Source organism: Anopheles coluzzii, chromosome 2 (genome assembly GCF_943734685.1).
Source record: "Anopheles coluzzii chromosome 2, AcolN3, whole genome shotgun sequence".
In the NCBI taxonomy this organism is placed as follows: Eukaryota; Metazoa; Arthropoda; class Insecta; order Diptera; family Culicidae; genus Anopheles; species Anopheles coluzzii.
The window spans coordinates 103,891,325-103,905,266 of record NC_064670.1 but is presented as its reverse complement, the minus strand read 5'-3'; the positions used below and the strand labels follow the sequence as shown (position 1 = coordinate 103,905,266).

General features: G+C 50.5%; 1 protein-coding gene across 8 annotated transcripts in view; it reads left to right on the top strand.

The window, feature by feature from the left end:
* The first annotated feature begins 307 nt into the window (after positions 1–307).
* LOC120953744 (nucleosome-remodeling factor subunit NURF301) overlaps positions 308–13,942 on the top strand; it is a 22,407-nt gene continuing 8,772 nt past the window's right edge. For 2 of the 8 annotated variants that reach the window (XM_049605589.1, XM_049605584.1), the window contains exons 1-8: positions 1,061–1,420; positions 2,069–2,680; positions 3,362–7,915; positions 8,005–8,394; positions 8,832–9,107; positions 9,199–9,440; positions 9,542–11,009; positions 11,123–11,301. In XM_049605589.1, coding sequence (XP_049461546.1) covers positions 2,347–2,680; positions 3,362–7,915; positions 8,005–8,394; positions 8,832–9,107; positions 9,199–9,440; positions 9,542–11,009; positions 11,123–11,301 — 7,443 coding nt within the window. In that variant the 5' untranslated portion in view covers positions 1,061–1,420; positions 2,069–2,346. The other 6 variants (XM_049605590.1, XM_040373963.2, XM_049605585.1 and 3 more) reach the window with 6 other exon arrangements.

Below are 13,942 nucleotides of genomic sequence, written 5' to 3'. Positions count from 1 at the left end.
CCCTTAAAGCTCCTGAGAAAAAATAAATTTGAAAATTCGTACATTTTCCATGGCGTTGCTTTCCAATGCATAGCATTTTTTGCCAGAATTTAGCCGCTTTGAAGCGCGATTGCACGATTGCCGCTTTTCTCAAATGTCAAAATCGAGCCATGACTGTCAATTGGGATTGCAAATAATCGGCGGCTTGCAGAATTTCCGAACAGCATTTTTGTGCTATTGTACAAAAACAAAAGCACATTATAAAACACCATTTATCAAGAAAATAAATCTGATTACAAAACTGCACAAAATTTAACAAAAACTGCCATCAGCATTCATCCTGCGCGGAGCAAAAATTACGCGCCCATCAAACTGATGACAGCTGCTGTCAAACCCCATACACAGCCAAACTTTCAGCAAAATGTACAAGCAGGTATGGTAAAATGGTTCACAGTTTTGTGTTTTCTGCGTTTAGTTTAAGACCGTGAACGTAAATTATGGAAAGCAGAGAACTATAAAGTACGTAAGTAACAGTGCGACAATCGTGTTGGTTGCTCGGACGCGAATAAAGAGGTGAATTTTAGCGCGTTGACGATAGGAGTTGTGTTGTGCTGTCTGGAAGCAAGCGGAGAAAAGTTTGCTGATCTACGCCGGATTACACTGATGGAGTTAATTCTGGCACAAAAATAGTAAACATGCAATTGTCCCTGTGCGGGGCGGAATTCAATCGAAAAAAAAACATTAAAATCGTTCCAATCGAAAGGGAAAAAGACGCATCTTTATTATTGTGTGACGCTAGCGGAAAAGGGAAGGCAGCAGGTCGAGATGCAGACAGAAACATTGGATGCGTTGTGTGCGCGTTACCTAAAGATGGCGCTAGTGTGGCGACATCGGAATAGAAGCTGCGCTGTGATTGGCCGACTGGCAGGCTGGAGTGAAAATTGGTGAAAATGTGAAATTTCGTGAACAATTGTGCAGTTTGGAGTGAGCAGAGACCAAGAAAAATCACGCACGAGCCATTTACAATCGTTTGTGGCAGGTAAAATGCGGTGAGGATCGTTTGCGAGTAAAAATTAACCCACGGCTTCGGCGCTCGATGGTTGTCAAAATGGCGACCGAGCGCAGCGACCAATCAGCGTCGAGCTTCTATCGGTGCCGTACACGGTCGGAATTTTCCCTTAGAATCGGGGCCTTCGCGTCATGCTCTGCAGAAGTGCGTCTTCTGTGAGCAAAGTCGGATCGAAAAGCTAGCGTTTTAGCGGAGCGAGCCAGCAGCAAATCGAGCCTCCGTTTGGCTGGGAAAAAGGAAGAAAATTGCCACTATTTTGACATGTGTCAGGATGGGAATAAAGTGCAATAATAAGGTGACAACAATTTAGTGGCTTGGAAGGCAAATTAGCGTACCGCGTAGCCGGGGAAGATTAGTTATCGCGCGGGGAAGGTAGGTTTTTTCGCTCGCCATAGTTAATAATGCCCGTGTGGCAGAAAAGAGTGCGCTGTGTGTGCTTGCTGCTGCTGCCGCTGGTTACCCTGGCAGTGTTGGACTACTAGTGAGAGAGCGAAAAGTGAAGCGCTGCTGCTGCTGGTCGTTTGGAAAATTCGATGTGTCTCCCAGGTGTGTTGTGCCTTTGTAAACTGCAGTTTGCACTGGGCAGGTTTGGTGAAAATGCATTTACGATACGGCAACGGAAGTGGTGAGGAACATGGGGCGGAAATAACCCTCCTACCCGCTGCATGTCTCAGCAATGTTGCAGTGAGAGGAGGACGCTTGGGCAAGTTTCGATGGGCCGCGAATGAGATTAGAAAAGAACCAAACACGCAGGGTAATTCCGTTCGAAGTGAGAAAGGATTCGGTTATTTTAAAAGGTTTCAAATTGTGTACTGTAAAAAGCACATGTTGTCGCTAGGTAATAGAATAGGCTAGATAATGGTAACAGCGCGCGTCACAGAGCAAAATCTCTACCAAATAGCATTATCTTTATGTTCGACTTCTGTGCTACTTGCAGCTATGCTGCATACATTCCCTGGCTGCGGACATCAATGTTTATGTCTTATTTGTTATGTTTTGTTTTTTTTTTCTTTCTTGCAGGCCTTCGATGCGAGTGGTGTAAAACGAGAATAGAACCTAAAATCGATGTGCTTTGCGCTAAAATCGTTTTCTAATCGAGAAACACACGCTTCGTTCCGGAGACGTCAGGAGGAAATAATCGAAGCATATAATCGCTCGGCGTCAGCTATAGCCCGGCTATGAACACTTTACCGATGCAAAGTTAAGGGAAAAAGAAACCAAGAGAACAGCAGCAAGTTCGCCCGCGACATTTTGCATCGAAAACGCACGCACGAGAACCACACACACACACTCACACAATGACGGGACGTCAGTCCAATGGGCCGGGCGGCAGCGCGTCCGTCGGCAAGCGGAGAGGCCGGCCCCCAAAGACGGCCACCATGGAGCGGCCCAAGAAGTTCCAGTACCATCTAATGAAGAAGCCGAAATATTTGTGCAAGGACGGGCAGGATGGCAGCAGCAGCACGCCGTCGGCGTCCCGGGCCTCCTCGCCGCACGGAAGCGAAGAGAGCCGCCCCTCGACCTCCCGGAGAACGCCGGCCGCGAAGGGTACGAGAGGCCGAAAATCAACGCCGCGCGGCCGCCCGAGCGGTCGGGGACGCGGTGGACATAACAATTCGTCGGCAAGAAAAGGTAAGTGCGAGAGAAAATGGTTCTGGCTAGTTTTTTTTTTGTTGTTGCGTATGTCCAAAAACACACGCAGAATATGCTTCCTTTTCTTGCATCATCATAATCGCTCCAAAACACAACAGCAGCAGCGTACGCGAAACGGGTTTCCTTCTGTTTGTGCGCGGCGCGACGCCGTTGCGGCTGTGTGCGTGCGTGTGTTCGTTTTCCCTCCATTTTTTCGCTCCCACGGCTGAACCTTCTTTTTGACAGTTGTTGGTTGTGTAGAGGGACGCAAAGGCGCAGAACGAGAGGGGAAGAGAGAATGTAAGGGAAGGACGCGCAGTCCACCGTCTTGGATGGATGAGAATGGATGGCGGGGAAACTTTGTTTTGATGAAATTCCCTTTTAAGTTACTTTTCTTTCTGGACGCCACTTGTCATCTTTTGTCTTTTTTATTGTTGTTGTTATTGTTGTGTTATTGTTTTTGAAAAAAATAAGAAGAATGGAAAGAAAAAAAAAACATTTGATGTGGGATTTGTCTAAGAGTAAACATTTTTGATGGTCGTTTTGCTGTTTTATCACCCAAAATATTGGATTGCCAAAACGGTCTTTAGCCAAATTGTGTAATGTAACAGAGAGTAAAAAAGCAAGAGAAAGAAGAAGAAGCAGAAAACTGATGCAATTTATTAAACTCTTTTGCTGCAGCTTACTCGTACCATGATTCGGAATATCATTACGGTTCCGACTTTGGCGACGACAGCGACAAGAGCGACCTCGACGATGACTATCTGCGCTCGCCGAGCGACTCGGACGACAGCCTCGGGCACGAGTCGGATAGCGATTTCTCGATGATCAGCTCGACCGGCGGGGCCGGCATTAATGGAGCGCTCTATCTGAAGGATCCGAGCCCCGACCCGATCTGGCTGCAGGAGCGCGAAGTGCCCCCGCTCGAGCTGCCGGAATCGTCACAGGATCTGCTAGTGCCTACGGACATCGTGCTCAAGTGCACGTCCATCTACGAAATCATCCGACGCTTCCGGCACCAGGTCCGGCTGTCGCCGTTCCGCTTCGAGGACTTTTGTGCGGCGATCTGGAGCGAGGAGCAGAGCAGCTTGCTGACCGAGCTGCACATCATGCTGCTGAAGGGCATACTGCGCGAGGAGGACTCGCAGCAGACCCACTTCGGGCCGCTCGATCAGAAGGACAGCGTGAACATTGCGCTGTACCTGATCGACTTCATCACGTGGCCGGAGGTGCTGCGAAGCTACATCGAGAGCGACCCGAGCTTGGACCAGGCAGTGCTGCGCATTCTCTCCACCACCGAGTATCCGTACGTGCCGGCCGAGGATCGGCTGTACGTGCTGCAGTTTCTGACGGACCAGTTCCTGATAACGACCCAGGTGCGGGACGACGTGATGCAGGAGGCCATCCGGTACGACGACCACTGTCGCGTCTGCCATCGGGTGGGGGAGCTGCTGTGCTGTGAAACCTGTCCGGCCGTGTTCCATCTGGAGTGCGTCGAGCCGCCGCTGGTGGACGTGCCGAAAGGGGACTGGCAGTGCAATCTGTGCAAATCGCACAAAGTGTCCGGCGTCATTGACTGCATCTCGATGCAGGAAAAGCAGGGCCTGCTGTCGCGGCAGGAAATGCTCGGCTTCGATCGGCACGGGCGAAAGTATTGGTTCGTGGTGCGCCGCATCTTCGTGGAGAACGAGGACTCGTCCCAGGTGTGGTACTACAGCACGGTGAAGCAGTATGAGCTGCTGCTGTCCAAGTTGGATCCGGACGAGCTCGAGGCGGAGCTGTACCAGGAGCTGGATCAAAAGTATCGCGACGATATCGTGCGCCAGATGACGCTCACCGAAACGCTAACCAGCCAGCACAAGGGTTCGAAGAAGTCGTACTTCGAGGTTGACAATCAGCGCGTCAGCAAGTTGCTGGACCACCAGCAGGACAGCAACAGGGAAGGCGCCAATGCGGCGGACACGGAGGAAGGGTCGGAAAACAAAGAGGCTGAGGAGGGTGCGGGCGAGAAGGGCGCGACCGGAGAGAACGGTGCCGAACCGGGCAAAGAGCCGTCGGCATCGGATGAAGCCGCGGCAGCTGTGAAGGAAGAGGACGGCACGCAGCAGGTGAACGGCGGCGGAGGCAGCAAACATGTGACACGCTCGAAGACGGGATCGCTAACACCACGAACGTTCAATTTGGATGAATTGAAAAAGAAAAATCCAAAGGATGAAGCTGCTGGTGGTGGTACTGCCGGCAGCGTTTCCTCCACCACGACGGCACAGGATGGAATTGACCGTTTGACGAGACAGAAGGTAACGCAGCTGTCCAACGGTACGCTCTACTTCAAGCTCGGCATGGAGAATGGGCACAAAAACTACGTCAACCAGTACGCCGTCCATCCGATCGCGCTGAACAAGCCGCAGCGCAACGAGGAGCGCGACAAGAAGCGGCACCTTTCGCACAAATTTTCCCTCACGCCGGTGTCGGAGTTTAAATGGCTGGGCGGTGGGCTGTACGCCACCCAGCAGCAAATCATCACGACCATCCGGCAGACGCTGCTCGCGCTGGAGCAGGCGGTCGCCACACCGTTCATGCATCACAACTGGAACCGGCTGCGGAAGGTGTGGATCAATGCGATCGGCGTGTGCACCCGGCCGAACGAGTTTGCCCGGGCGATGTGCATGATCCAGGCGTGTCTGCGCGGGGTGGTGTTCGCTAGCGTCTGGCACGAGCAGCTGGGCCACACGAAGATGTATCGCATCACGCTGGCGGAGCGGGAGGAAAAGAAGAAGCTGGAAAAGCGTGAAAAGCGCGAACGTGACGACGAGGAGGAGCGCAACCGGACGGCCATTAATTTCGTAAAATATTCGCTCGGGCTGAAGCACCAGGTGTGGAAGCAGAAGGGCGAAGAGTATCGCATCCACGGGCAGTGGGACTGGATTTGGATGGGAAACGGGCGCCGAAAGAAGACCGTTCCCGGGCGAACGACGAACGAGGCGGCCCACGTGGTGCTGCCAGTGCTGCATCCGGAAACGCAGCAGCGAAAGGTGCAAAAGCTGGACTGGCGGTCGTACGAAGCGCTGCAGAAGTGTCGCGCGGTAAAGACGGAGCAGCAGCACCAGCCAGCGCTTGCTGCGGTCGATTATCTGACCGACATTGATTCGCTGAACGAAAAGCTGCTGCAAAAGCTGCATCAGATTGAAACGTTCGCTGTGCCGCAGCAGTACAGCACCGAGATTGATGTGTCGCGCGCACTGTCCACACCGCAGGGACGCATCCTGTATCCCAAGGTGGGGCGCAAATGTCCCCTGCTGGAGGGACTGCTGCAGCGGCGCATGAATCTGCGTGACGCGGAAGAGCAGCGCATCAAGCTGGCGAAGGAGCGGCAGGACGAGGGGCTGGGCGATGAACCGGCCGTCGTGTCGAAGGACGCACCGTCCGGCGGCAACACGACTGTCATAACGGTGCGTGTGCTACCACCCAGTGAGTGCATCGAAAAGCAGCTGCAGCGTATCATCAGCAGTCGGGGTGGACAAGTGGCCGGCGCTAACCTTAAGCCGCACGTGACCGCATATCAGCAGCATCTCCGCAATCGACAGTACCGAGAGAAGCTGCAATCGTTGGTCAACCAGACGCAGGAGCTGCGCGTGCAGTACCACTACGCCAATCGAAAGACGGCCCAGAACCGCTGCTACTCGATTGGATGCAGCATGGCTAACAGTCCTCCAACCATGGCTTGCTATTCGTCACTGTGTCGGCAGAAAGCAGCACTAAAGGCAAAGCTGTTTGCGCTGCTGAAGCAGATGCAGCTGTTGGAAATTCAGCACAACAGCACAATACAGTCGGCGACCGCTGCTGGCGGAGCGGCCGCAGCAGCAGCGGCGGCGGCGGCTCCTTCGAAATCCATCCTGGAGCAGAAGCTGACGGAAGCGAAGAAGGAAAGCTTTGAAAATTTGCTTACCAACTTTTCGGTCAATCTGTTCAAGTCGCTGAACGACGATTTGGAGCGATCGAAACGCACGCTGGTGGAGTACGACGCCGAGCTGCTGGACAAACTGACCGCCGAAGTTGCACCAAAGCTGGAAGCTTCCGCTGAGGAAGGTGTCACGGTAAAGGAAGAGCCTGATATGCTGGCGAACGCCTCCTCCTCAGCCGCCGTGCTGGATTGTGCCGATGTGGTAAAGGAGGAGGTCGTGTGCAGCACCGAGGACAATGCGATGGATAGTACGGCCGCGATGCTGGACGTAACTACAACGCCGACCGTTGAGGACGCGAAACCGATGGACGTGGACGAGGGTGACATTTCGGCCAGTGGCATTGCGCTGAACGAGAACTCAAACTCAAACTCGCTAGCGTCGGACGTATCGAACGGCGACGGCAGTCGCGTTACACGGGGCCGGGGCCGCTCGTCGCGGTTAGCGATGAAGGCCAGCGAAGAGGCGGCCATGGCAGCGGCTACGAGCGCGTCGAAAGACACGGGCTGCGCCAACGTTTCGCCAGTGAAGCCAAAGGAAGAGGAACTGCTGCCGGAGAAGAAGCTTGCGGTGCTGATTCCGGTTAGACCGAACCGTCGATTCGCACTGCCTTCGCGGAGCGTGAAAAAGGAAGAGGCGGAAGAGAAGGAAGAAGCACCGGACGGAAGCGTGCGCGTGTACTCCGTCAGCAGCACGAAGGGTCGAATTTATCTGAAGAAATCTCTTCCACCGGCGGTGAAACCGGCGACCGGTTCGGGCGCTGCCGGCGACGGTGGTGGCAAACCGAAAGCGGACACTCGCATTCCCGTCCTGGGAAACGGTAAGCCACGGTACCCGGTGGTCAATTACTTCCGCACGAAGAAGGCAGGCGTATCGTCGATAATGGTGTTGCCGCGCGGTGAGCTTTTCAAGCTGGCCAAACACGGCGGCCGTCTGCCGGTGTCCGGTTTTCATCATCTGGCCAAAACGAACACCTCCGTTTGGCCCTACCCGTGCTCTCGGCCACTGTTTAAAACGTGCTGGCTGTACCGCAGCGTCAACCTTACGTCGCTGTCCGCGGTTGGCTTGCAGTTGCGCATCCTTTGGACCTGCCTGCGGTGGGACGATATGGCCATGAAGCCGCTGACGGCGGATGGCAAGCATCAGGTGACTACGGAGTCGGAAATCATGTCCCTGGAGCTGCTACGCCACCGGCATGTGGGAATGTTCAACGAGCGATTGCAGTATCTGCGCCGAAAGGTCGTCATTCCGCTGGAGTTGCCCAAAACGGTGCGAGGTAAGTTTATTCCGTTTGTAGTTCTTTTCCGTTCAAACCGACCATTCACTAATCATGTGTTAATGTGTTTTGTGCGTACAAAAATTTAGCGGAGGTACAATCGATCCGCTCGGGGCTGCGTAAGCGTAAGCGTGCCGAATCGCCCCAGCAAACCGAACCGCAGGTGTCGGAAGAATGGATCGACGAAGACAAGCTGGAGCTGTGGGAGATAAAGCTGTACGGCGAAAAGCAGGAGAAGCTTGCTGCCGCCTCCGCACAGCCGGTGACGCGGAACAGTACCGGCAAGCTGCCAGTGAACAACCGAATGGCGGCGGATTCCTCCTCCAGCGCGTCTCCCGGCGGTGGTGCCCAGTCGAACAAATCGTCCGCCTCCGGCGGCAACAAAGCATCGCGCGACGAAATTAACGAAAAGATGGAACAACAGTTGCGGCTTCAGCGGGCAGCGCATAATCAAAAGCGAGCGATGGAATTGAAGCAAGGTTTGTTTGGCCCTTTTTTTTTTGGCGTTTGATTGTTAAGGCCGGGGTACATTGATCGTACTCGCAAGCGTAATTTCGATTTTCACTAGCGCATCTGGCGGCGGCTGACCGAAGCATTTTGCCAAACAATTTGGAGCCGCTTCAGAAAATACGTTATTTTTCCATTTTTTTTACTTAAAACGGAGGAGAAAAGTTTTTTAAAACGTAGATACACATGTTTTGCACGTATTGCATCCATTTTTGCAATGAAAAACGATGGAAAAACTACTTAATTTTGAGATCCGGCATGACCATTCCCTCGATGACCAAAAATAGCTTCCACCAGCCGCCGCCAGATGCGCTAGTGAAAATCGAAATTACACCTGCGAGTACGGTCAATGTAGCCCGGCCTTTAAGGCCACTTTACCAACGAGATTTTGCTGTTATGTTCTTTACAGAAGGTAGCACCACTCCCAAACCGGCCGGAGTTATTCAACGCAAGATTTTGGTAAAGAATGCGGACGGTACTACAAAGATCATTCAGCAGAATGTGGCGGCTCCGTCCTCTAGTGGTCAGCAGCAAACTGCTACGACACCGAAACCGGATGGTCCACAGAAGGTTCAAATCATTCGTGGCCCTGATGGTAAGGTAAGCGTCCGTGGGCTGAATCCGGGCCAACAGCTGATACAAACTCCGGACGGCAAGCTGCACGTGCTAAGCAGCAATCCAAATTGTGAGTACATTTTGTTTTTACGCACGCTACATACTGGCAGTTCTGGGAGAAAATGATGTTAATTTACTTCTCGGCGTTTCACTTTGCGCAGCACCCAAGCAAATGATAACCAAGATAGCACAGAAGATCGTAAAGGTTGGCCCAACAGGGACGCCCAGCACTTCGGCGGCCACATCAACTGTTACCAGCGGGGATGCCAGCAATCCATCGACGCCGACGCAACACATACTGAACAAGGGAGTGCTGGTGCGTAATGCTACATCGACTCCCACGGCCGCTGCAACTCCGCAGCAGCCAGTCAAACAGGTGGTCCAACGTCAGCTTTTGCAAAAGGTATGTGTTAAGAGCAAACAGTACGATTACGTGATGAACAGTCGCAATATTTGAAAGTACGAGTGATTTATTTAATTTTCTTACCGTTCTGTAACTTCAAGGTACAAACATCAAACGCGACAACAACCGTGCAGAACGCACAGCAGATCGTATCGCCGGCAACGCAGAAAATAGTGATCAACAACCAGAGCACACTGCAGAAGGTTATTACCAGCGGCGGCCATCAGCAGCTGTTGGCCACCTCTACGCCGGTACAAAAAGTGGTAACATCGAACCTGCAGCAACTGCTACAGGGTACGCAGCATCAGGGCGGCCAGAAGGTGATCGTTGAACCGACGGCAGCAGCAGCGGCTGCAGCTGCAGCCGCAGCCAACACGAGCACGGCGCAGCCAACGCTACAAACCCAGAAGGTGCTGCTTGCAACAACGCCCGGCCAGCCGACGGTCACCAAACAGATACTGATACAGAACGCGGGCAGCGCTGGCGGAACGCCGCAACAGATCATCATCAACCATGGCGGCCAGAAGATGGTGCAGCAAATAGTGGCCTCGCCTGGGCAGCAGATCATGATCGGCGGGCAGCGAATCATCCTGAACAGTGGGCAGAAAATCGTGAGTAACACCCCATTACAGATCCAAACACAGCCGGCCGTTGTGTCGATGGCCGGTGGAGGCCAGCTGACGACAACCGGAACGGTGCAACAGATTCAAAAGGTGCAGCAGATCGTGACCGCTGCGCAGCCGACTATTGCGACAGCAACGCTACAGCAGCAGCAACTACAGCAACAGCAACAGCAGCAGCAGCAGCAACAACAGCAGCAGCAACAGCAGCAACAGCAGCAGCAGCAGCAGCAGCAGCAGCAGCAGCAACAGCAAATACAGATTCAGATCCAGCAACCTGCCAGTATGCAAACGATTGCCGCGGCGTCTCAGCAACCGCAGCAGACGGTGGTTATCAACCAGGCGCAAAGCCTTGCCCAGCAGCTTTCTAGTGGTAAACTACAGCTAGCTACTGTGGGCGGGCAGCAGGTATTGTTGCGGCCGATTAGCAATAATCAAGCACAGGTAGTTGCACATCTGAAGACACTTCCAAATGGTACTGCACAAATTATTCCCGTTGGTAATCTAACCGATCCTGCCCAGGCCCAGCAGCAGCAGTTGCAGCAGCAATTACAGCAACAGCAACAGCAGCAGCAACAACAGCAGCAACAGCAGCAACAACAATTGATTCAGCAACATCAAATTCTTCAGCCTGCTGTACAACAAGTAATGCAAACAACTTCGGACATTAATAGCGTCGTTCTTCAGCAACAACAGCAGCAGCAACAACAGCAGCAACAACAGCAGCAGCAGCAGCAACAACAACAGCAACAACAGCAAATTAGCAACTCTGTGGAACAATCGCTATTGCAAGGACAGCCGCCAGGAACGGTCATCAAATGTGTTACGGCACAGGTTGTGCATACAGGCCAAGGGCCGCGGATTGTCTTGCAGGGATTGCAAGGCAGTGATTTTACGCCCCAGCAAACGGCACTGGTTCAACAGCAGGTCAAGCAGCAGCTGCTTCGAGGTAAGTGTGTGGAGTGCTGAAGCATATGGAAAAAGCGTATTATTGTTAAAAGTGATGTATTAATATTTTTCTCTTTTCCCTCTCTCGCTATTTCTCCCACTTCCGCTATTCAGTTCAAGAATCAAACGGTCGTCAAGGTGGTATGATTGGTCCAACGAAAATCTATCTCGCTATCCAGCCAGCACAGAACACGATGGCGACGGCCGGTACAGTTACCAGCCAGCCTCCGCCACTGACGCCCGTGCAGATAAAGCATGACGGAACAGGGACGCCGATACAGATACACCATCAAGTAAGTCGCTTTTAGGCTTCAAAAGCCCCACTTCCCACCCATTTCATGCTCTCTCGCCCGCCCTACTACCCTTTACGTCACACTGAATTGTTCTTACCTAATATTCGGGGTTAACATTTGCTAAACCAAAAAAGAAGAGACCGACGGCGCGGTACACACAATGAGTTCAATCACACGGACATCATCAAGATGCTGCTGCTCGGCTGGAGAAGCAAGTATGTTTGGTGTTTGCAGATGGCATCTTAATGGGCGCCAATCATGCCTAGATAGGCTAGAGGTTTTCCATGTGTATTTGTTAGTTCTACGTTATACTATTTTGACAAACCTTACTGGTATTAATAACTGTTCCCCCTGCCTGCCAACCCATGATGAACTCCCTTTTTTGCTCTGATTAAGTAATGAGACGATAGGACGAGAGCCGCGCGGCATTAAAACAGAGGGGGCGTGTGTTTGTTTTCTATGATTTGTATGTGCAAGTTAACATTATTAGCAGAACGTCCAATGGTGACATGCGTGCAGCAAGTGCTAGGGCATTTTTTATGATTGTAAACTACTTGTTTTTTTAGATTGGTTTTTGTTTGTATTAATAAAATAGGACCTTTGACACGACGACCGGACGACGTTTTTAGGATTGGCGAATAATTTAGTTCTGGAAATGGACATTACTGTGTTTCTTCAATGCATAGGGAACATTCATTCCACGACCGCGTGGTGTTGCAATATAATATCAATAAGCTCTTCGCCCTTCTTTCATTTCCACTAACAAGCATGGGTGGCCCTTTTATTCAATATTGTTGTGGCGTTTGCGTAACAATCGAGCGAGCAACGATGATAACATTTCCAGTGAAGATATTGGCTTTAATGCATGCTTACATGGTGGTTGATGATGATGTTGTGCATTGATTGATTTACCAGTAGTTTCGACAAAGACGACCAGTGCGGGGTTAGGTAATGTAGGCAAGGAATTTGTGTATTTTAATGGACAAAAAATGCAAGACTCGTGAAATAAGAATAACCAAACGACTACAACTCGTACCCTCGTAAGTAGGTTTTTTCTCATAGAAAAACTAACTAACTATTTTAGCACATTGTCAAACGATAATACTGTCACTGCGGCTTTACGAGATTTTTCAAGCTGTTTTTGGACATCACAATCGGGCAGAAAACAGAACGATTACCATACAGGAGCTTAGGTTTACTCTGGAACGTTACTGTAGGGTACGTTTCCATGTTGTGTGTGTGGCTATAAGCACATTAGCATAGCACGATAAGAGATCGAACCTACTTTTGGACTATAATCTACCTTGCCTTTTTATAATGGGCTGGCTTTCCGTGACTTTTTAGTAGTACTTGTTTTAGATTTAGTCTGTACGACTGTTATGAACGTCGAAGGGGGAGGTACAAGCCTTCCACACTTCTAATTTTTATTGTTAGTTTGATTGTGTATCGGCACAATTTCGGTTGTTGCAATGACTGTTTTATTTGCAAGACATTATTTTCGAACAAATTCCTGAATGTTTGCGTGGTTAGTAGTAGGTGGTACCCCATACACACATAAATACTTCATTAAATACTTCTTCAGTGTGGAAGAACAGTGTAAACATGACAACACCCATTTGTGTGGTGGTATATAGATACCTAAAACACTCAATTTCCTAATTACATAATGCTTAGAGTATTAGACAGAGAGCAAATAACGCGCGAGACGACGGTGCGTTAAACAGTGTTGCGATAGTAAGCAGGAATTAAATTCGACGTATGGACGGCCGAGTCAACGTCGAACGGAGTTCGATTCCCATTCGCAATACAGCCCGCAACAGGGACTGAGTCTCCAGTTCCAAGTGGTAATCAATTAAATCAACCCACTGCTGCTCTTCACTGGATCGAACACAGCTAAGCATTGCATAGTGTCTTGTCGGTTGGTAATGCACTTATCGGTTGTATTGTTGTTACGATCATTTGCACAATTCCTTTAATAACACACTGTGCATTCCTCACTGCGTATGTTCTATTCCATCTGTAATGCATTATGTTGTGGCTTCGAACTGAAGATGCAACGGGGGGGATGTTCCAGTGCAGTGGCTTTTCTGTGATGCATTATTGCAACGACCAAAGCAATGCTCTGTTTTAGTTTCCTCCCTATAGAAACGTATAAGCACCGCATCGAACCAAGAGAACAATTTATGAGATTAAAGCGTTGTATGTACAAGATAGATATGTACCTTTTCCAACCATGAAGCACATCAACGAAGAGAAATTAAAAGTATTTAACAACCTTCAGTTTAAACACATTCCTTCAGACAGAAGTCTTTGGTATTTTGCAACTGTATTCCTTATAACATATAACGTGTTTTTTGTTCTGTTTTGCAAAATATTATCACTTCAGAGCCAGAAGTAGTATATATGGGTATTATTTATATACCATCAACATTATAAAGATACTAACACAGAACACAACTACACTACCATAAGGAATGTCTTGCCTTTGTTTTAACGTTATACTAATTACGTGTCGGGCTTCGAGACCTATTATAATCAGTTTTGAATGGTTTATACTTTAGTTGTACGTACCGATTCGGTATTATCTTGCAAACGTCTCTCAGTGTAAAAGGCAAATGCAACTGTATTTTGCTTGCCCCTC